At 44.4% G+C, this 23,473-nt stretch overlaps 1 protein-coding gene across 8 annotated transcripts in view; it reads right to left on the reverse strand.

The window, feature by feature from the left end:
- dicer1 (dicer 1, ribonuclease type III) overlaps positions 1–23,473 on the reverse strand; it is a 207,712-nt gene that overhangs the window by 80,191 nt on the left and 104,048 nt on the right. For 5 of the 8 annotated variants that reach the window (XR_009067182.1, XM_057859860.1, XM_057859862.1 and 2 more), the window contains exons 14-17: positions 16,683–16,758; positions 16,464–16,603; positions 15,603–15,782; positions 1,916–2,129 (exon numbers count right to left, since the gene is read on the reverse strand). Coding sequence is in view for 4 of the 8 variants with exons in the window: in XM_057859860.1 (XP_057715843.1) it covers positions 1,916–2,129; positions 15,603–15,782; positions 16,464–16,603; positions 16,683–16,758 (610 nt within the window). In the remaining 4 variants the exon portion in view is untranslated. Of the gene's footprint in view, positions 1–1,915; positions 2,130–15,602; positions 15,783–16,463; positions 16,604–16,682; positions 16,759–23,473 lie in introns of those variants that run through there. The other 3 variants (XR_009067184.1, XR_009067183.1, XM_057859864.1) reach the window with 2 other exon arrangements.

Below are 23,473 nucleotides of genomic sequence, written 5' to 3' on the forward strand. Positions count from 1 at the left end.
TTCTGGCAAGCTTCTGGTTAAATCTTTGACCACTCCTCTTGACAGAATTGGTGCAGTTCAGTTAAGTTTGATGGCTTTCTGACATGGACTTGTTTCTTCAGCATTGTCCACAAGTTCTCAATGGGGTTTAAGTCAGGACTTTGGGAAGGCCATTCGAAAACCTTAATTCTAGCCTGATATAGCCATTCCATTACCACTTGTGATGTGTGTTTGGGGTCATTGTCCTGTTGGAACACCCAACTGCGCCCAAGACCCAATCTTCGGGCTGATGACGTTAGGTTATCTTGAAGAATTTGAAGGTAATCCTCCTTCTTCATTATCCCATTTACTCTCTGTAAAGCACCAGTTCCATTGGCTGCAAAACAGCCCCACAGCATAACACTACCACCACCGTGCTTGACGGTAGGCATGGTGTACTTGGGGTTATAGGCCTCACCTTTTCTCCTCCAAACATATTGCTGGGCATTGTGGCCAAAAAGCTCGATTTTTGTTTCGTCTGACCACAGAACCTTCCTCCAGAAGGTCTTATCTTTGTCCATGTGATCAGCAGCAAACTTCAGTCGAGCCTTAAGGTGCCGCTTTTGGAGCAAGGGCTTCCTTCTTGCACGGCAGCCTCTCAGTCCATGGAGATGCAAAACACGCTTGACTGTGGACCCTGACACCTGTGTTCCAATGGCTTCTAATTCTTGGCAGATCTGCTTTTTGGTGATTCTCTGTTGAATCTTCACCCTCCTGACCAATTTTCTCTCAGCAGCAGGTGATAGCTTGCGTTTTCTTCCTGATCATGGCAGTGACAAAACAGTGCCATGTACTTTATACTTACAAACAATTGTTTGCAGTGTTGCTATTGGGACCTGCAGCTGCTTTGAAATGGCTCCAAGTGACTTTCCTGACTTGTTCAAGTCAATGATTTGCTTTTTCAGATCCATGTATGTATATTTTTGACCCAGCAGATTGGATCACTTTTTCTGTTAATAAAGTCATAAAAGAACCAAACTTCATGAATGTTTTTTGTGACAAAGAAGTATCTGTTCCAATCACTCTATCGGAGAAAAATCTGAGTTGTAGAAATAACTGGAAACTCAAGAGAGCCATGACATGATGTTCTTCAAAAGTGAATGTAAACTTTTGACCACAACTGTAACTGTCTCACGGTGCTGCCTTCATAATGTGAATTCATTTTAAACTAGAATAACGTTGAAAATGCTTGTATTTGCTTCATTGAGTGAGTCCAGTCAAATCCTCTCACACTTTTGACGCTCTCGCTGCTGAGAACAGCCTCTTTACACAATGAGTTGCCCCTGCACACTTATGGAAGTTTAACGATGACTGACACATTTGTGCCTTTGGTAGTAAAGCTACAATCTTCTTTTGAAAGATCAAAGCTACAAACCTGTCAATCATCGTTAACTTTAAGTACCAAGTGCAAGCTGGACAGTTTGGCCGCACTGCTCACAAGGAGGGAGTGTGAGAGGCTGTGGCGCTGTAAAAGCATGAAGCGGAAAAACATCAACATATATTTTTTAATTGAAAACCCAATCCTTTTCACCCAATTCTGTTCCTCTGAAAAATGGTGCGATCGACCCGATTTCCGATCACGTGATCAGATCAGGAAATCCCTACATAGAAGTACATTTTTCTCAAAAAGTTACTAAAGTAAATGTAACGGACTAAATAACTCCCGGCCTCTGGTGCCATATTACAGCACATACTGTATTTAACAATTGTGAAACTGGTCACAGAATTTACAAGTCAGAATTTTGCGTTTTAATTTGAATGAATAAAACTTATGATTTCAACACCTAAGATTTTTAACGGTGTTGGGCTGGCTTTATTCATTTCCTAGATATTTGCTAAAATGTTTTTTTGGGGGTGTTCCCCTGTACTCACAAATTCTGAGAGTGCACCTACTCACCAACATTAAGAGGTAGAACACAGTAAGCAGAATCGGCAAGTGTAGGCTTGAACTCTAGTGCAGGTTTCTCGAGGCGGAGAATATGCGAGAAGATGTACTGGTGCAGGCGAATGATTAGGTCGAGCTCTGTGGCGGTGAGATTGAAGCCGGACTTGAGAAGCTCGATGGAGATGGTCACCTCACCCGAGCGTGTGTAGACCGGGAAATGTGGGACCTATTGTGAGGAGATAAAAAAATTTATATCAGGGAAAGTGAGGAGTTGTGCCAGTTTTTACTTTAAATCAAGAGGATGACAGTAATGCCTCCAGCTGAAATATTTACAGTTGTGGTCAAAAGTTTACATACACTTGTGAAGAACATAATGTCATGGCTCTCTTGAGTTTCCAGTTATTTCTACAACTCTGATTTTTCTCCGATAGTGAATGGGACAGATACTTCTTTGTCACAAAAAACATTCATGAAGTTTGGTTCTTTTATGACTTTATTATGGGTTAACAGAAAAAGTGATCAAATCTGCTGGGTCAAAAATATACATACAGCAACACGAATTAGCAATTTCTTGTGAGTGATTATTGACTTGAACAATCATTGACTTGAACAAGTCTGGAAAGTCACTTGGAGCCATTTCAAAACAGCTGCAGGTCCCAAGAGCAACAGTGCAAACAATTGTTTGTAAGTACATGGCATGGCATGGCATGTTTGTAAGTACATGGCACTGTTTTGTCACTGCCACAATCAGGAAGAAAACGCAAGCTATCACCTGCTGCTGACAGAAAATTGGTCAGGAGGGTGAAGATTCAACCGAGAATCACCAAAAAGCAGATCTGCCAAAAATTAGAAGCTGCTGGAACACAGTTGTCAGTGTCCACAGTCAAGCGTGTTTTGCATCTCCAGTGACTGAGAGGCTGCCGTGCAAGAAGGAAGCCCTTGCTCCAAAAGCGGCACCTTAAGGCTCGACTGAAGTTTGCTGCTGATCACATGGACAAAGATAAGACCTTCTGGAGGAAAGTTCTGTGGTCAGACGAAACAAAAATCGAGCTGTTTAGCCACAATGCCCAGCAATATGTTTGGAGGAGAAAAGGTGAGGCCTTTAACCCCAAGTACACCATGCCTACCGTCAAGCACGGTGGTGGTAGTATTATGCTGTGGGGCTGTTTTGCAGCCAATGGAACTGGTGCTTTACAGAGAGTAAATGGGATAATGAAGAAGGAGGATTACCTTCAAATTCTTCAAGATAACCTAACGTCATCAGCCCGAAGATTGGGTCTTGGGCGCAGTTGGGTATTCCAACAGGACAATGACCCCAAACACACATCTAAAGTGGTAATGGAATGGCTAAATCAGGCTAGAATTACGGTGTTCGAATGGCCTTCCCAAAGTCCTGACTTAAACCCCATTGAGAACTTGTGGACAATGCTGAAGAAACAAGTCCATGCCAGAAAGCCATCAAATTTAACTGAACTGCACCAATTCTGTCAAGAGGAGTGGTCAAAGATTCAACCAGAAGCTTGCCAGAAGCTTGTGGATGGCTACCAAAGCGCCTAATTGAAGTGAAAATGGCCAAGGGACATGTTACCACATATTAGCGCTGCTGTATGTATATTTTTGACCCAGCAGATTTGATCACTTTTTTCTGTTCACCCATAATAAAGTCATAAAAGAACCGAACTTCATGAATGTTTTTTGTGACAAAGAAGTATCTTTTCCAATCACTCTATCAGAGAAAAATCAGAGTTGTAGAAATAACTGCAAACTCAAGAGAGCCATGACATTATGTTCTTCACAAATGTATGTAAACTTTTGACCACAACTGCACATTTAGTTGAGAATGCTGTGTAGACTTAAGAACAATTGTACAGCATTGTAGAAGGTAAACAATATTGTAACATTCCTCCATTTGTCTAGAAATTACAGCATAAGTAGTTTTGTTATGTAACGTAATGAATGTAAGGGCGTTAGTTCCAACACTGCTCTTAAGAAACATGAATTGGGCAACTTGTAAAGATGAATGAACCAACTTGTAAAATGGGTGGAAGCATGGTTAGCACGTCCACCTCACAGTTCTGAGATCAAGTGCCTTTCTGTGTGGAACTTTCATGTTCTCCCTGTGCTGGTTTGCATAGGGACGGACTACCAACTTTTTAGTATGCTCAAATTGTCCCCACCAACTTTTAAGCAACCTTATTTGCTAGGGTTGTTCCGATCATGTTTTTTTGCTCCCGATCCGATCCCGATTGTTTTAGTTTGAGTATCTGCCGATCCCGATATTTCCCGATCCGACTGCTTTTTTTGGCTCCCGATTCAATTCCGATCATTCCCGATAATTTTTCCCGATCATATACATTTTGGCAATGCATTAAGAAAAAAATGAATAAAACTCGGACGAATATATACATTCAACATACAGTACATAAGGACTGTATTTGTTTATTATGACAATAAATCCTCAAGATGGCATTTACATTATCAACATTCTTTCTGTGTGAGGGATCCACGGATAGAAAGACTTGGGACTTTGTGTATTGTGACTAAATACTGCCATCTAGTGTATTTGTTGAGCTTTCAGTTCAGATACTGCAGCATGCCCCAAGGCATGATGGGAAAGTGGAACCATGATGGGAAGTAAAACCATGACTGTGAGTCAACCTAACAATGGATATACCATCTGTGCTTTGGGAAATAAATTATGGAGTATAAACAATGATTTATTGACACCTTGCTTCCCCACATTGCTTCCCATGACATTTCTAGTCACAGGGAGGGAGATTGCAAGGTTTTAATCAAATGAGAGGTGGGTTCAAAGGCTGTCAAAGTTCACTCTACTCAAATAATGCTGAATTTTATCTCTCTTTGAAGGGAAAATGGCATCACAACAGATTGAGTGCGACAATGAGTGAAAGGGGCGTACGCCGCAAATATTAATAGCTTTAAATACTTTAACGTGATTCATTTATCAATCAAGTAAATGCCGCCGTTTTCGGGATATTTATGATAACCCTACGCTAAACCTAAACTAAAGACTCAGGATGAGTGTAACATATTATGTCTGCAACGTTAAATACAATTAGAATACGATTTAATTAAAAAATATATATATTAAAAAAAGGCATGGCCGATATTTTTTTGCCGATTCCGATACTTGGAAAATGACGTGATCGGACCCGATCGATCGATCGATCGGGACATCTCTATTATTTGCATTATATGTGAATTCAGTTATATACGTAGAACATTTAGATTGTCTTCCCATATGTTGTAAGGTCAGAATAGACCCTATCATTACTAAGTGAATTATTTTCATTATGTTCAGACTTACATTTATCCCTTTTCACTTGCCCTGACCGCCGTTTAATAATGTGTTTACTCTTATTAATGTCCCGTCTCCAGCAAAAAGTGTACATGCAGGTTATACTGTTATATCGTCCCTACCAATGCTGAGACAAAACCTATGCCGTTGGCTACATGGGTTTTCTTCCAGGAATTTTCAGTTTCAGTGCTGGTGATGCACTGCTTTCCCATCCTGAGATTCCGGATGGTGAACCTGTATTCCTTTGAAGCCGCCCAGATATCGTTCTCCATGGCCTCACCGAACTTCTCTCATGCCCAGGTTTTTGCCTCAGCGACCACACGGGCCATGTGCCGCTTGGTCAACTGGTACCCATAAGCTGCCTCTGGAGTCCCGCAAGCCAAAAAGGTGTGATAGGACTCCTCTTCAGCTTGACGGCATCCCTCACTTCTGGTGTCCACCAGCAGGTTCTGAGATTGTCGCCACGACAGGCACCGACCACCTTGCGGCCACAGCTCCAGTTAGCCGCTTCAGAACTTGAGGTGCAAAACATGGTCCATTCAGATTCAATGACCCCCACCTCTTCCCTGGACATCGGCGAAGCTCTGCCAGAGATAGGAGTTGAAGCTCCAACGGACGGGTGACTCCGCCAGGCGCTCTAAGCAAACCCTCATAAAACGTTTTGGTCTGCCGGGCCGGACCAGCATCTTTCCCAACCATCGGAGCCAACTCACCACCAGGTGGTGATTGGTTGACAGCTCCGCCCCTCTCTTCACTCGAGTGTCCAAGACATGCGGCCGCAAGTCCAATGACACTACTGCAATGTCGATCATCAAACTGCGGCAGAACTGTGTCCTTGTGACAAGTGTACATATGGACACCCTGATGCTTGAACATGGTGTTCATTACCGACAATCCACAACAAGCGCAGAAGTCCAGCAATAGAACACCACTCGGATTCTGATTGGCGGGGCCATTCTTCCCAATCACGCCAGTCCAGGTCTCACTATCATTGCCCACGTGAGCATTGAAGTCCACCAGCAGAACGAAGGAGTCCCCAGGAGGAGGAGCACTCTCCAGCACCCCCTCCAAGGACTCCAAAAAGGGTGAGCACTCAGAACTACTGTTTGGGGCATAAGCACAAACAACAGTTAGGACCCGTCCCCTCACCCGAAGGCGGAGAGAGGCTACCCTTTCGTCTACAGGGTTGAACCCTAATGTACAGGCGGCGAGTCGAGGGGCAATAATAATAATAATGTGTTTTATTCATAACGCACTTTACATTTGAAAAACAAATCTCAAAGTGCACATTGCCAAAAAAGAAAAATAATAATAAAATAAATTAAAAGCCTAAAAATAAAAGAGTAAAAGCAAAGCAGACACAAGCACAGATAAAATCAGATACCAATCTGATAAAAGTAAGACAGTCAAATAAAATTAGCTAGAATAAGCTTTTTTAAAAAGGTGAGTTTTTAGTCCTTTTTTAAATGCATCCACCGGGGCGCTGAGGTGGTCTGGGAGGGCGTTCCACAGATGGGGAGCAGCAGCTGCAAAGGCCCTGTTGCCCATAGACTTGAGCCATGTCCTGTACACGGTGCTGTTGGCCTGACCAGGTTCTGGCTGAAGTATGTGATGTGAGGAGTTTGGTGAGGTAGGTGGGGGCTACACCGTGTAGACAGTGATGGGTGTGAAGGAGGATTTTGAATTCAATACAGAGGTGAACAGGGAGCCAGTGTAGGGTGCGAAGGATGGGGGTGATGTGCTCATGTTTACGCACCCTCATCAGGACCCTGGCAGCGCTGTTTTGGACATACTGAATGAAGCCTTTGTAGGCTCTTGCCAGGGATTCCGATGAGGAGTGCGTTGCAATAGTTCAACCTGGAGGAGATAAAGGCATGGACGAGTCTCTCTGCAGCAGGACGGGTGAGAGATGGCCGGAGTTTGGCAAGATTGCGGAGGTGAAAGAAGGAGGTTTTGCAAATGTAATTGATGTGATTGTTAAAGCTAAGATGGGGGTCAAACCTGACTCCCAAATTAGTCACAGAAGGGGAGAGGGAAAATTTGTGGTCGAAAAAGGAGACTGAGGAAATGGGGGCGGAACGGAGCTGGTGAGGAGTACCAATGTGAATAGCTTCTGTTTTGGAGCTGTTCAGCTGCAGGAAGTTTTCACTCATCCAAGCCTTTATCTCCTCCAGGCAGGAGTCAAGTTGAGAAACAGAGGAGGAGGGGGTGGAGGACGGAGTGACCTCTAAATATAGTTGTGTGTCGTCAGCATAGCAATGGAATTGTATTCCATACCTGCTGACGACACGACCGAGGGGTAGTATGTAAATGGTGAAGAGGGTTGGACCGAGCAAAGAGCCCCGGGGGACTCTGCAGACGACAGTGTTAGGGTGGGATTTAGCATCCCACAGGGCTGCAAACTCGGTCCTTCCCGTGAGGTATGAGTTAAACCACTAAAGGGCGTTGCCAGAGATACCTATATCGTGCTGGAGGCGGTGAAGGAGGATCTGATGATCAACAGTATCAAATGCAGCAGGGAGGTCGAGAAGGATAAGGAGGGAAGTAGAACCGGAGTCAGAAGGTCATTGGTGACTCTGATGAGCGCTATCTCGGTGCTGTGGGATGGACGAAAACCAGATTGGAATTTTTCATATAAAAGGTTTGATTTCAGGTGGTTGTGGAGTTGGATGGATACAATTTTTTCAAGAATTTTGGAAATGAAGGGGAGATTGGAGATGGGTCTATAATTTGACAGAGGATCAGGGTCAAGAGTGGGTTTTTTTGAGGAGGGGCTTGATGATAGCTGTTTTGAGGGTGGCCGGAACATGCCGGGTTTGAAGGGAACCGGGTTTGAAGGGAAAGATTGATCATTTTTGTTATTAAGTGACTAATGGAGTGCCAGTGTGCTTTAAGCAGAGGGGAAGGGAAGGGGTCTAAGGAGCAAGTGGATGGTTTGGATTTATTGATGACCTTTTTGACCTCCTGCTGCATTGTGGGGGAAAAGATAGACAGGTCGTGGGTGACGGGTGCAATGTCACATAATGTGACAGAACTGTAAGTATGGGAGAAAGACGCGCGGATATTGTGTATTTTGAAAGTGAAGAAGTCCATGAATGTGTTGCACTGTGAGGCTGTCTGATTGTGGTGTGCTATAGTTGGAGGTTTAAGGAGGTGTTTGACGGTGGTGAAGAGTTGTTTGGAGTTACCTGAGTTGCTGTTAATAATGTTGGAGTAGTGAGCTAACCTGGCCTTGGAGAGTTCTTTGGCATATTTCCGTTGATGTTCCCGTTAGGCCAACTTATGCACCAGCAGTCCTGATGTAACATAGGCCCGCTCCAGGACTCGGCCAGTCCTTTTTAGTGATCTTAGCTTCTCTGTGAGCCAGGGAGCTGAACGGGTGAAGGTGACCGTCCGTTTTTTTTGTGGCGCATGAGTGTCAAGGATAGACAGGAGATAGTGGTTGTAGTAATCCATGAGTCCAGTGACTGATGTATTTGGAGGAGGGGAAAGGAGCTGCAGATGCTGACTGAGGGATGTGGAGTCGATGTTCTTGAAATTCCTGAAGGATATATGACGACGTGGTTTGGAGAGGGGGGCAGGGAGAGGGATTTTGAAGGTGACTGCATGGTGATCAGAAATGCCAATGTCCTGAATGTGAAGATCTGAAATGTAAATGGAATCTGTAATGACTAAGTCCAGGGTGTGGCCCTTGGTATGGGTGGGACAATCAACAGATTGGTGGAGATTGAGACAGTCCAGAACCTGTTTGAATTCTGCAGCCAATCGACAGGAGAGTGAGTCCATGTGAATGTTGAAATCGTCCAGTACCGGTACATTAGCGTGTAGGGTGCAAAGTGAAATGAGAAAATCATGAACTTCAGAGAGGAATGATCGATGTGGTTTTGGGGGGGGGGGGGGGGGGGCGATAAATAACTGCTGTGGTTGCAGAAGTGGCGTGATGTGAAGTGATGTTTTTACAGTTGAATACCAGGCATTCACCCCCCCCTCCCCCGGCCAGTTGTGCGAGCCTTACTGAGGCTGTTATATCCAGGGGGGCAAGCCTCATTGAGGACAGAATAAACATCCGGCTGCTGCCAGGTCTCTGTAAGACAGAGAATGTCTATTTTCTTGTCTGTGATATGATCCTGGATGAGTCCAGCTTTGTTAGACAGTGATTGCACATTGAGTAGTTCCAGTGTGGAATGGCTTGTAGAGTCCGGTCCAGTTAGTGGGCGAAGAACTCTGTGATCCACTCCGGATTTTGTCACCGTCGAGCCGCACGAACCCCCACCTCCACCATTCGAAGCAATGGCGCGCACCACCGACCAGAGGGATGCGATGCGCCCGGCACGGTCACCGAGACCCGACTGAACAAACTGGCGACCGGATCCTCCATGGATGTAGCGGGGTCGGCATGGGAGATGGAACTCACCAGAAGAGGCGCCGGTGTGACGGGAGCTCTGAAGCGGCGCAAAAATGACGGTGGAGTGGCCAGGAGCACCGGCGCTAGTCATTAGCCAGGATCCCGGCGAACGACGATGGATGGCAGCCGCGCAGCCAGGACGATCGTAAGCCCCCACAGAGATGGCAGTCCACCCCCAGACACCCACTCGAGGGCAGACAGCAAGCGGGAGCCGATAAGAGGCGAACAGATGGATGTCTGCTCAAACGGCAGCACCGAGGTGAGCTTGACAGCTAGCTCCGTGTTAGCAATGCCATTCAGGCTGAAGGTGCACCCGGCTTGATGGTCAAATGTATAAAAAAAAAAAAAAAAGGACCGATGGTGGGAACGTGGAGAGCCAAAGTAGAAAAAAAAAAAACTTATCTCGTGGAGGACGGATTTGAAGGGTTATGTGGTGTGCGGGAATGAATCCGGTATGGAGGAGCGGCGAACAGTCAACGCCAGCGTCCTCTCCCACCGACTTCCCTAGTATACCCACACCTGCTCCTCGCTTCTCATCATGGGCAACTCCAGAGTGGAATAGTGTCCAACCCCCCCTCGAGGGTACTGGTACCAGAGCCCGAGCCATGTGTGGAGGTGAGCCTGACTACATCGAGTCGGAATTTCTCTACTTCACGCACAAGCACAGGCTCCATCCCGACCAGAGAGGTGACATTCCACGTCCAAAGAGCCAGCTAGTGCAGCTGGGGATCGGACTGCCAAGGACCAATCCTTTGGCTGCCACCCATCAGTCTGCACACAAGACCTTCTTGTCCCCTCCCACAGGTGGTGATCCTGCAGGAAGGAGAACCCAAGTTACCTTTTCTGGCTGTGCCCGGCCGGACCACATAGGTACAGGCCCGGCCACCAGGCGCTAGCCATCGCGCCTCACCTCTAGGCCTGGTTCCAGAGAGGGGCCCCGGTGACCAGCATCCTGGCGAGGGTTTAAAATTGGTGCTCATTATAGAAGGTCTTTTAAACTCTATACCGGGGGGGTCATGGTAGGTCGCCAAAACCAGTCTTCATGTGTTTTAGGGACTTGGAGAAGGCGTTCGGCCGTGTCCCCCGGGGAGTCTTGTAGGGGGTGCGCCGGGAGTATGGGGTACCTGAATCCCTAATACGGGGGATCCGGTCCCTGAGTTTGGTCCGTGTTGCCGGTTGTAAGTTGGATCCATTTCCAGTGAGGGTTGGACTCCACCAGGGCTGCTCTTTATCACTGGTTCTGTTCATAATTATTATGGACAGAATATCTAGGCACTGCCAAGGCGTTGAGGGGGTTCGGTTTGGTGGCCTCAGTATAGCATCTCTCCTTTTTGCAGATGATGTAGTGTTGTTTCCATCATCAAGCTGTGACCTTCAACTCTCTCTGGAACGGTTCACAGCCAAATGTTATGCGGTCGAGATGAGAATCAGCACCTTCAAATCAGAGACCATGGTCCTCAGTTGGGAAAAGGTTGAATGCCCTCTCAGGATCAGGGATGAGGTCTTTCTCAGAGTGGAGGAGTTCAAGTATCTTGGGGTCTTGTTTACGAGCGAGGGTAGGAGGGAGCGGGAGATCGACAAGCGGATTGTTGCAGCGTCTGCAGTAATGCTGACTCTGCACCGGTCCGTAGTGGTGAAGAAGGAGCTGAACCGAAAGGCGAAGCCCTCGATTTACCAGTCGATCTACGGTCCTACCCTTTACCTATGGCCACGAGCTGCGGGTCGTGACCGAAACAACAAGATCCCAGATACAAGCAGCTGAAATGAGTTTCCTCCGTAGGGTGTTCGGGCTCTCCCTTAGCGATAAGGTGAGAAGCTCAGTCATTCGGGAGGGGCTTAGAAGAGAGCCGCTGCTCCTCCACATCGAGAGGAGCCAAATGAGGTGGCTTTGGCATCTAATCAGGAGGCCTATGGGGCGCCTCCCTGGTGAGGTGTTCTGGGCACGTCCCACTGGGAGGAGGCCAAGGGGCCGCCCCAGGACACGGTGGGGAGACTGTCTACCTGCTGGACAGGGTACGCCTTGGAAATCCCCAAGAAGAGCTGGATGAAGCGGCTGAGGAGAGGGAAGTCTGGGCTTTCCAGCTAAAGCTGCTGCCTCCGTGACCCGACCTCGGATAAGCGGGAGAAAATGTATGTATGTGTGTGAGTTTCCTCCCGCATCCCAAAAATATGCATGAAGGCTCTAAACCAGGGGTCCCCAAACTTCTTCCTGTGGGGGCCACATAACTTTTCCCTTCTCTGATGAGGGGCCGGGGTAAGTTTGTAACAGAAAAAGTGACACGATTGCAGGAATGCCTAAATGTAAAAATGTATTGTTTTTCAGAAAGCCACAATCAAATAACCCTTTTTGGATTCTTCACGGAACTAAAGTAAATAAAATAATAATATATTATATAGTAATAACTGAAAATGAGGGTTAATTTGACTGGGGATCCCTCTGTGGGTGTGTAGTATAAAGGCGGCGACGCTATGGAGTTGTGACTCCGATCAGAGAATCAACAGGGGACGTTCAGGATTTATTTGTTTGATGATGATAGGAGTACGAGATTTATTTTGATTACAAGATAACCATATGTCAGTAATATATATAACCTATAAACATATACTGTATTATAAACATATCTAAATTCATAGGAACAACTTTAAATATAATATAAATGAAATACACCCCTTACATATTGCATACAATGCTAATCATTCACAATGATGACCATGCACATTAAGCAGGAAAATAACTAACAATTTAGATAAGTGAATTGGAAACAAACAAAACTCAGCCTCCACCATGTAGCCAAAGGAGCCAGCGATTACCATTAGCGATTAGCGCTAGCGGCTAACGGTTAGCACACGGCGGCTAGCGGGTAGCTCGTGGCGGCTAACGACTACAAGGGACCCTCAGCAGGTAACTCATCTGCCAAACGTGTTTATGCACTGCCAAGGCACACTTCTGCAATACACCCACCTCTCTCATTCACACCCAACACTTGGATTGCCACTAAACAGGACGGCAGCTTGAGGAACGAACCACAGGCAGTGAAAGGAGGAAAAAGTGACTCATGTACAGTGTACACCGGCAGTGAAGGGAGGAGAGACAGTAACTCGTGCGCGCCAATGAAGGGAGGAAAGAAAGTAACTCGTGCGCGCGTCGCTTTTCTTAAAGGGATTTTAAGACAAGTAATCCTTAAAAGATAAATGTTAGTATGAGTTATAGTAATTTGATATTAAAACCCCTCTTAATGTTTTTGTTTTAATAGAGTTTGTAAAATTATTTTAAGTGATAGGTCGCCATTCTTGTTACGTCGCAGCGCGTGACGTCACGAGGCCGTTGCCGAAATTCTAGCGTGTCACTCGTTAGCTTTCCCAACATGTCGTCAGTTCTACTCTTCCCATTTGAACCAAATCTGAAAAGTGAAGGGCAGGACAGCACTGTCGGTCGTTCACAAGACGAGCTTCAGGGAAAAATGCATGCAGCAAATGCCTGATAAGACAAAAGTTGGGCAAAACTGGTGATGCACTCGCTGCAAGTGAGTCTCAATTGCAACAGAGCGAGAGAGTGCTGTTGGGAACTCCGGTTGGGAGCGAGAGTGTATGCTGTTGGGAACTCCGGTTTTATTAGCAGATATTCAAGGTAAGCATATTGCGCTTTTAAACTTATCCCAATATAATTATGTCGATTGTTAGCATCCAGAGCTGCCGTGTTCTTTACATACAGTACAGGCCAAAGAGCACACCTTGTGTAATCCATGTCTTGTACATTGTAGGATACGTGTATAAAAGTACCAAAAAGGGGAGAAGCTTCCACTTATGCACATTTATTCACAAAAAATAATATTTCCACCTTGACCACGCTTCACTCGGGAGCTCAGCAGTACGCAAACACGTGTTCCCTGACGAAGTCCAACATTGTTGTAAAGGTTGCGCTAGACTTTTTCGTTGTCTGTCATTTTGACTGACAGGGTCATAAAAATCCGGTCATAATCTATTTTTACCCGTCACTTAAATTTTTTAAATGATAATAATGACATTGTGGTGACCCTTTGTTTGGCATAATTCACCTTCCGTACTTGTGTGTCCATTTGGCCGAGTGCGTTACCGGCTACGACACAGTCACGTGACAGAGACGCTTAAGAGCCGCGCGCGTTCCGGCTTGAATATGAATAGAGACTTCACAGAGAGCAGCAGAGCTACAGCGGCTGGACACAGCAATCCGAGCTAACAAGACTCTTAACATTGCATACCGCTTCAACATATTCAATGGTATTTAGTTTTCATTCATTTTTAATTAATATTCTGTCCGAACAAGCTTAACAGAGAATCCACACCGTGTCATCACACATCAAGCAGATGAATATGTAACTTTTTCTCCGCAGTGACAAAAACAGCTGACTGTGGCCCCAGTAGGTAGGCTACATATGGAACAATGAAATTAACAGTTCACCTGCTGTGGCCTGAACGCAGTCTGACACCTTCCTCCTTGTGCGCATGGACTTGAATTGCGTGCCCGCTTGTGCAGTCCCTGTTTTTTCACCTCTTTTATCAACACCATCGTCGTTTTGGGGCTTTTTGAAGAAACTTCGGACACTCAGTGGCCTTGACATTTTTCCGAGTAAGGCCAACGATGTCATGCATCAAGAGAGACAATAGCTAATTAATATGCTCACTCGCCACCCTGTGGTCTGGGGTGTGAATTGCAACCTGTCAAAATGACAGATGGACTTCAGTTTTTTCCGTCACCGTTTAAAAAATCGGTCAACAACGGAAAATATTCGGTTAACGCGACCCCTGGGTCCACGTCAGAGTCACTGTCGTCACCGTAGCGTGCCATAGTGCTTTAATTATTTAGTATGATTTGGGGAAAACTCCCACGAAGAATAGTCAACAAAAAAGATAGTAATCCAAATCCGCGTTTTTTACACACTCGAAGATCCAGGAATTAGACCGATCCCATGGCAATGTTGCAGCCGCGATCAGGCCATCAATTTCACAAAATAGACTTATCCGAAAAGCCGCTGTGGGACCAACGAATAAAAAAAAATAGACTGATCCCTTACTTGATTGAGGATCCAGGAAAAATGTTCGGGCGCCAGTTGTAACGCGGCGGTGGGTGGGATACGTGCATACAGGGACCAAAAAAGGGGAGAAGCTTCCACTTATGCACATTTATTCACTAAAAATAATAATTCCACCTTGACACTCACTTCACTTCCCTTGTTTCCATTTGACTGGAAATTGCATCCAAAAACAGCACATCGTGGCATTTTACTTCGCGAGTTTAGGCAGCAATAAGCAATTGTTGAACACGCTACACATTTGGAAAAATCCCAATTACGTCATCACTGCGAGCCCGCAAACCATGGCGCCAACTAACGGTCAAAATATGTACTAAATATTATAAAATATTGCCATTGATTTAACATTTTATGTGTTTCTAACAACATATTTTAGTACAAGAGAACAATTGTGGTTTATTAGAGCTTACATGTATTTAAGTTAGAGGATCACTTTAAAGGGCCAGCATAGAAACAATTAAACTAAAGCACAAACATGCAATGGGGCTTTCCTACAATAACACTATTAATTAAATAGACAATAACCAAATAACCCTCTCTGGGTTCTTCACAGAAAAAAAGCCAGGAAATAAATAACACTATTGGGGGGAAAAAAAATCAAAATGCTCTCTGGTATTGTTCAGGGGGCTGGACCAAATGTGGAGGCGGGCCGTAGTTTGGGGACCCCTGCTCTAAACCATTGTTTTTTAACATATTTTGACCCACCACACACTTTTAGCATGGAAAATGGCACACCACCAGCAAAACATGAAACATTTATTTCTGTAGCTTAACAATATTAAGTCATGCATTGAGTAAGAACCATACAAACACAAAAAAACACATTTTATAATCATTTTTACTCACTCAGTGTGGGCTTGATGTATTGGAGTGGGTATCATTTCATATTATTCAATTTTAACTTACTCGTGGTATCGGTTTAGCAGTCAGGATGCCAAAACAGCGTGTGCTGTCCTCTGGTGGGTAAAGCTTCCTTCTGCGGAAGTTGAGCTCGTCAGGAAGTGGCGTAGTGAGGTTCATCCCAATCACATATAGGTAGTAAGTATGCTCAGGTACAGCATAACTCTCCTGCAAACACTCTGGTATCTGATCATAGGGAAAGAATAAAGAATTACATAATAAATGAATGTAACAATACCTCCGAAGCGCTAATTTAAAAAAATGTAAATGCTTAAGTATAATCTGCTGTTTAGTATGCCCACCAAAATCATACTTCCAAATCATTGTTTTGTTTGTAGCCATTCATTCAACACTGCCCCAGATTTGCTGGTAACTGTAGATATACTGTATATTTTCATATAGTCATATATAATCACACCTATTTGCTCTATGCTGTTTCATCAGTGTGTTCAATTTTATGCACAAAAGTGTTTGTCTCCCATTTGTAACGAAAATCTGCTCAGAGCAGATAAGCTCGGAATTTATCGTTTACTCTTTGCCACTTGCTAGTCATTTTTCTATCATGTACAGCCCAGGCCCGCCCCTTTTTCTATCATGTACAGCCCAGGCCCGCCCCTTGAACTGCTCATTTGTAGGGTTTTGGAGGAGTCGGTAATGTGAGTGAGCTTTTCAGTATTAGATGTCTGACAGCGACAATACAACTACAGCTGTATATTGCATTAGCAACAAACATTTCAATAGCTCAAGCTATAAAAAACAACAACTAAACACTCCCTGAAGACGCCTCCTTAGTCACAACAATTGAGTTTTTATCAAAAAATGTCACAACATGAAAAACGTTACTGTTCATCCAAATGAATCCCTCACAGCTTTAGGATAACACTGTCTCCTCTTCGTTGAGCCCGGTCGGCCAGGGACGCAAGTTTCCTCTTCATCATGAAGATCCAGCTCTTCCTCATACTTGACAGTCTCCTTCCCGACGGGCATCAAATGATCATCCAGTTCACCTTGGAGAGACGATAAACCTTAAAATACAGGAATAACATACTACCAGTAATACTAAAATAAACAATTTCCAAATTGTACCTATTTGATGTAGTTTCTCACAACAAAGTAATGCAACTGCTTTCTCTGCTAATCTGGCACAATTCATGTTGGGACCCTGTGAAGATAGAATGTCTTTAAAATTAATGTGTTTGCCAAAAAAAAAAAAAAAAAAAAAAAATATATATATATATATATATATATATATATATATGTATGTATGTATGTATACACTGCTCAAAACAATTAGAGGAACACTTCGAAAACATCAGATCTAAAAAAAATAGAAGGGGGGGGGGGATTACCTTGAATATCACAAAAAATTTGTTTTTATTTATATTTCTTTAAATATACACTGCAAACTAGTAACCCAGCGTTCCACTGCCCATAAGCCAAAACTCCTATCATAACAAGAAACTGACGAGATGATGCTCTCCCGGCAGACGACCCGCACTCCGGCTGTGGAAAGGGGCGGGCGGCGGGGCGGCTGCTTCATCAGCCGTGGCGCGCCGAGTCCCGCTTCGCACCTCTGGGAATCCCCCGCGATTCCGCGGCCGGCCCCACAACTGGGGCTGTTGCGGTGGGTCAGTGAGGGATCCTCTCCCACCCCACCTACGACTGCGTCGCCCTAAACGCGCGTACCGAATGAACCATGGTAAAACAATGCTATGGCAAGGGGGAGCCAGGACCAACGGTTAGCGGGGAATGCCATCACCACCCCAACAATTCGACATTGTATTTGATGGGGCTTGGTACCGGTACCCAAACGGGCTCAATCAGGCTCAGAAGAGCTGCTGACCCACAAACGAAGATCATGAAACAAACAAAGACTAACTAGCCTGGTACACCAGACTCACCGCTGTTCCAGCTATTGAGTCTGGCCACCATTCAGCAGATAAAATTTCCAGGGCGGAGCAAGCCACAGCAAACAGACAGCGGAGTGGACCAATCAGCGACGGGCGGACGTGACGTTAGTAAAGCAACGAGGGACTTGCACGCGGAAGTAAACATACGAGGAGAGAAGAGTTTATTCAACATGGCTAGCGCGAGACAAACTGATGTCAATGACTTGTGTCGATGTGTTTTTGGTCATTTAAAACTGATTTTACTGTGGATTGGGACATATTCTCAGCTCTCCTGTTCGCCATCTGTGTTGTTGTGGAGACGACTTCCGACGCGGAAGAGTGACGTTGCTCGTTAAGAACACGTCACGCAAATAAACGAATCTAATTGGAGGGTTGATTTTGTTCTTGCTCGAGAGGCCGTAAATGAGCTGGGTCCCAGACTATTCTCACAATGTTTGAAAAATACAGGGAGAACAGTCTGGCCGTGCCAGGCAAAAGACTAACAGCCCAGGCCACCCAGTCAAAGAGATAAACCAAGGAGGGCGAAGCCAGTAGAATAAACAAGATGTTCTCCACCAAACCAGCCGAAGTGTACTCTCAGTGGCAGGGAAAAAAACAACCGGTCAGACCCACCAAGACTGCAGACGAAGGAGAGCGGACCACAGCAAAATCTGACAACAAGAACCAGCAACCATCTGAAGGGCAGACTTCCAAGAAAGAGGATTAAAGATGAAGAGCTGGACAGCGAACGCCTAGAAGCACACATGAACCAGGGAAAAAAATTCCTGATCTTGAAAGACCTCCAGACAGACCAATCCCATCCAACTCCCGACCAATAACCTGTCTCTGCACAAAAGAACGGACCAGAACAGAACCTGTCCACTGCCTGATCGACTACAGGAAAGCCTACCCACTCGATACTTGAATTGCTGTAATGTATAAGACCAAAAGGGATCCAAGAACCTTCATCCAGAACTGAATGGGGATGTCGAGAAAAAACAGAGGCCTACTCAAGGTGAATTGCCTAAATCAACATCAAGTGTGGCATATACCAAGGGGATGCTATTGAGCATAAGTCAGAAACCCCAGAGGTAACAAGGGGCTTAAAGAGCAGTTGGAGCGAAAGTGGAAGGTGAAGACTAGCATGGTTCCTATAGTAGTGGGAGCACTCGGGGCAGTAACCCCCAAGCTGTGAAAAGCAGATCCCGGAAAACAACATCTGAAGCCTCAGTCCAGAAGAGTGCAGTCCAAGAAACAGCTAAGGTACTGTGCAGACATCTGGAAGAGGACCCGGTCTTGAAGATGACACAGATACCACCCCACGAGGGGTGAGATATATATATATGTAAATTAGGGATGTACCGAAAGCTAAATTCTTGTCCGAAACCTGAATATTTTTTCGTTCTACTTTTAAAAATTATTTCATCATTTTCCTATGGTAGTGGTAAATGGTGTTATACTTGTTTAGCCTTTTCACCTTTCAAGGCCCTCAAAGCGCTTTAGACTGCATCGCCATCCACCTACTGGTGATGCAGCACCAGGAGCAACGTGGAGTTCAGTATCTTGCTCAAGAATACTGTACTTGGATAAGTTCATCGGGGCGGAGAATCGAATCCACACCTCAGGATTGAGGGACAACTACTCTACTAGTGAGCCACGCCAGGCCACACCTACTGCCCTTTGCCTTGGTTCTGAAATTTAGTGTGAAAGGTGCCGACTCTGAAACCTCATGGAAGTCGTGCGGCGGTGCTTCTAGGATTTTTCTGAAACAGGGGCCAAGAAGGGGCCCCGTGTAACCTTCAACGGCCATGTGTCGCTGCCATCTTTGTTCAGAGTTTGTTTTGCTCAACAAGGCAGTACGCAGATTTTCCTGCATGAGGCGGTGAAAACATCTTCGAAGAACTACTACTGGTAATAACCAGTAACGTTAGTAATAATTTGAATGTAATCATAATGTGTGCAAGTAAGCATTCTCTTTTCTGGCACTGGGCACTGGTCTCCAACCATTTCTTGGTGCCATTTTAGATATGTTTTGGGTTAATATCCTGTTGAAACACCCACAACCGGCCCAAAACATTTTGATAGTCTCTATATTTTATGACTCCTTGCACACTGTCAAGGCACCCAGTGCCAGGAAAAAAAAGAAGGCCTACAAAAAAAGAACACAGTGCCTATAGTCAAACATGGTGGGGGTCCAATGATGTTTTGGGGTTGTTTTGCTTCCTCTCGCACTGGGTGCATGGACAGTGTGCAAAGAATCATGAAATATGGAGACTATCAAAATGTTTTGGGCCAGAATGTAGGGTGTCGTGTCAGAGAACGGGGTCTGTGTCAGAGGTCATGGGTGTTCCAACAGGACAATGACCCAAAACATACTCCAAATAGCATCAAGAAATGTTTGAAGACAAAGCGCTGGAGAATTCCCAGGTGACCATCAATGAGTCCGGATCTAATCATATTAATCACTATGGAGAAATCTCAAAATTGCTGTTGCAAATCTGAGAGACCTCGAACGGTTCGCAAAAGAAGAGCGGTCCAAAATTCCATCTGAGAGGTGCACGAAACTTGTTGATGGTTATAGGAAGCGAATGCTTTCTGTTATTTCTTCTAAAGCAGGGGTGTCCAAACTTTTTGCAAAGGGGGCCAGATTTGGTGTGGTAAAAATGTGGGGGGCCGACCTTGGATGACGTCCTTTACGTAGAACAATATATTTAAGCAAATTTTAGCAAGCCATTCTGTGTGTCACATTTTCTTTATTTTATTTATTTTTTATTAATAATTTCAACAATCTCGCAACTTGCCTTTATGGCGTTCTCTTTTGACTCTCGGGCTCTTGCGAAATACTGCTGCTGTGAAATTAAACTAGCTTCAAGTTGCTTCAATTTCTCGCTGCGTATCTTCCCTATAATCTTGTCGTACATGTCTTGTTTGGTATTATTGCCTCACATTGAACTTTTTAAAAACAGCTACTGTCTCTTTGCAAATGAGGCAGACCAAGTTGTTGCATATTTTAGTGAAGAAATAGTCCAATTTCCACCTATCCTTGAAGCATCGGCCGTCGCAGTCAACTTTCTTTTTTGTTGATTGTCGCCATTTTAGAAAATTGGAAGTACATGGTCACACGGGGTAATGTTTCTTAGAGTGCTGCTGCCTTTTAGTGGGTAAATGAGGAGCAGCATTTAGTGTGTAAGCTACTTCATATGCTGTTAGCAGCACTGCTGACCAATTTACCGTATTGGCCCGAATATAAGACAGCCCTGATTATAAGACGACCCCCTCTTTTTCAAGACTCAAGTTTGAAAAAAGACTTTTTGAACAACAAATTAATTTTTATTCAGAAAATAATTACAGTACATCTGAAACAAATGATTATAACAATATATTTGAGAGAAAAAGCATGTTATTTTGCCTCATTCAAATCTTAATATCTGAACATTTAAATATGTTAACTAAAGTGCAATCACATTTGTAAATGAATGGCTTCTGGTTTTTGAAATGTAAATAAACCAATCTATTGTGATAAAACAACAAAATTGCAATAACTGCATTAACCATCAAAGTGAAGTCTAACTGTAACTGTAGTCTTGAAACAAATCTGAATAAGGAAAAACATTGCAATAAAATAATGCAAACTGGTTAAAATTGAGAGTAGCTGAGATCTGTCATGACAGAACATCGCTTCAATGATATCTGGTGCCATATAGTGTCGTAAATGGGTATAATGTCTGGACCGCGAATATAAGACGACCCCCACTTTTTCAGTCTTATTTCAATGCAAAAAACACCTTCATATATTCGGGCCAGACATAATTGATTTTATGACAGAGGCTGGGGGCCAGATGAAATTTGACCGCGGGCCGCATTTGGCCCCCGGGCCGGACTTTGGACATTTCTGTTCTAAAGGATGAGCAACCAAATATGGAGTTGAGGGTGCCAACAATTTTGTCCGGCCCATTTTTTGCATTCTGTGTAAAATTGTGTACATTTTGGCTCTTCTATTCTGCTTTTTTTGTGTCTTTCCAATGCACATCCAAGAAATAATCACATTCATACTGAAAACATTTGTAATTGCATTCATTTCTGTGAGAAATGCTGTATTTTCTGGAAAAATTCCAGAGTTGCCAATAATTTCGTCCATGACTGTATGTTCAATTTCACTATAATACTGTGTTTTGCGTCACACCTGAGACATCATTAGCCTTGCTAAATGGTAGTTTTACAATGAAAGAAATGGAAATCACTCATCTACTACAAGTCATACATGGGCTGCTTACCCGAAATTAAAGTGTTACAAGTTTGTTTATAACTTACAGGTGGAAAATGCTGTTAGGTAAAGAAGGACAATTTGATGTGCCTCACAACAACTTACTGTACGTTGATGGACATATATCGAGACAACGTGCATTCTACTTTTCACACATGCTGCCTAAAGCTGTGGATGACTGTTGATGGAAGGCTGGAGTTATGCTTCACCTGCGTTATTATTTTTCTATTAATTTTTATAAATTGTGATTTTATTGACCTGTTTTGCACATGCACAATTGTTATAAATAAAATAAGAAATTAAATCATGTTGTCCAAAAGTTTTATTGTGATCAATAGCTGCAATAAAAAAAGACATACCGCTTGTGTTTATATGGATTTGCATTCAGCAACTGTCATATTATTTGTAATTTTGTCTCATTTTGGTCACTCAGGTGGCAGGCGTATGAATCCCCACCTCATGTTAACACAGGCTGCACAGACTGTTAGAATTTAGTCCACGAACGATCAGCGAAGTGATAAAGAACATATAATCTTTTAGATGGATCCTTTAAGTTTTAAGCGAGCCACATCCTTAACTTATTGTCTACTGCTGGTTTCGATTTAAGATGTATGGTGAGTTAGATCCACACTGGCGCTTCTGTAGCAGCTGGTTGCTAATCAAAACATTTTGCTTCCAACCATATATTTAGGCGCTTTGAGGAGTTGAAACAACCACGCACAGCACACAAAGTCCTGTAGTGTCATCTACGTCGTGCTGAATCCATTTTTGAAGATTCTGTGGGTTCCTCTGGTTTGATTTTGCAGTTTTTAATTAGTCTAACACTGCTTACTTTAGCCGCACTTCATGTAGTTCTGTCTAAACCGGAAGCCCGGAGCACAAAATGTCAAAGATGGCGCCGTCAATGTTTCGCTCAGGAAAATTGTCTATAGACGGGGGAAATCAAAGACACCCCAGTGAAAGTGAAAAAATGATGCAACAGACTGCTCCAATTTCCCAAAATATTATTATAGCAACTCAAAACGATTTTCAGTCATTTGTGTGGCCCCCATGTGCTTGTATGCATGCTTGACAACATCAGGGCATGCTCCTGGTGAGACGAAGGATGGTGTCCTGGGGATGTCCTCCCAGATCTGGACCAGGGCTTCACCGATCTCCTGGACAGTCTGAGGAGCAACCTGGTGGTGCCACATGTACCAAAGCATAATATCCCAGAGGTGTTCTATTCGGTTTAGGTCAGGTGAACTTGGGGCTGGTCAATAGTATCAATTCCAACATTCTCCAGGAACTGCCTGCATCCTCTAACCACATTAGGTCGTGGTTCTGGAGGAACCCAAGTCCCACTGCACCAGCGTACGTTCTGACTATCGGTCCGAGGATTTCATCCCAATACTTAATAGCAGTCAGAGCGCTATTATCCAACTCAGAGAGGTCTGTGCATCCTTCAAGCAATATGCCTCCAAATCATCACTGACCCACCACCAAACCGGTCGTGCTAAATGATGCTGCAGGCAGCATAACGTTCTCCACGGCATCTCAAGACAGCTTTCACATCTGTCACATGTACTCAGGTTGAGCCCGCTCTCATTGGTGATCAGCACAGGGTACCAGTTCTTGCCAATTCTGCTGGTCTATGGCAAATGCCAATCAAGCTCTACGTGCTGGACAGTAAGCACAGGGCCCACTGCAGGATGTCGGGCCCTCAGGCCAACTTCATGGAGCCT

This window comes from Corythoichthys intestinalis, chromosome 15 (genome assembly GCF_030265065.1).
Source record: "Corythoichthys intestinalis isolate RoL2023-P3 chromosome 15, ASM3026506v1, whole genome shotgun sequence".
NCBI classification, from domain to species: Eukaryota; Metazoa; Chordata; class Actinopteri; order Syngnathiformes; family Syngnathidae; genus Corythoichthys; species Corythoichthys intestinalis.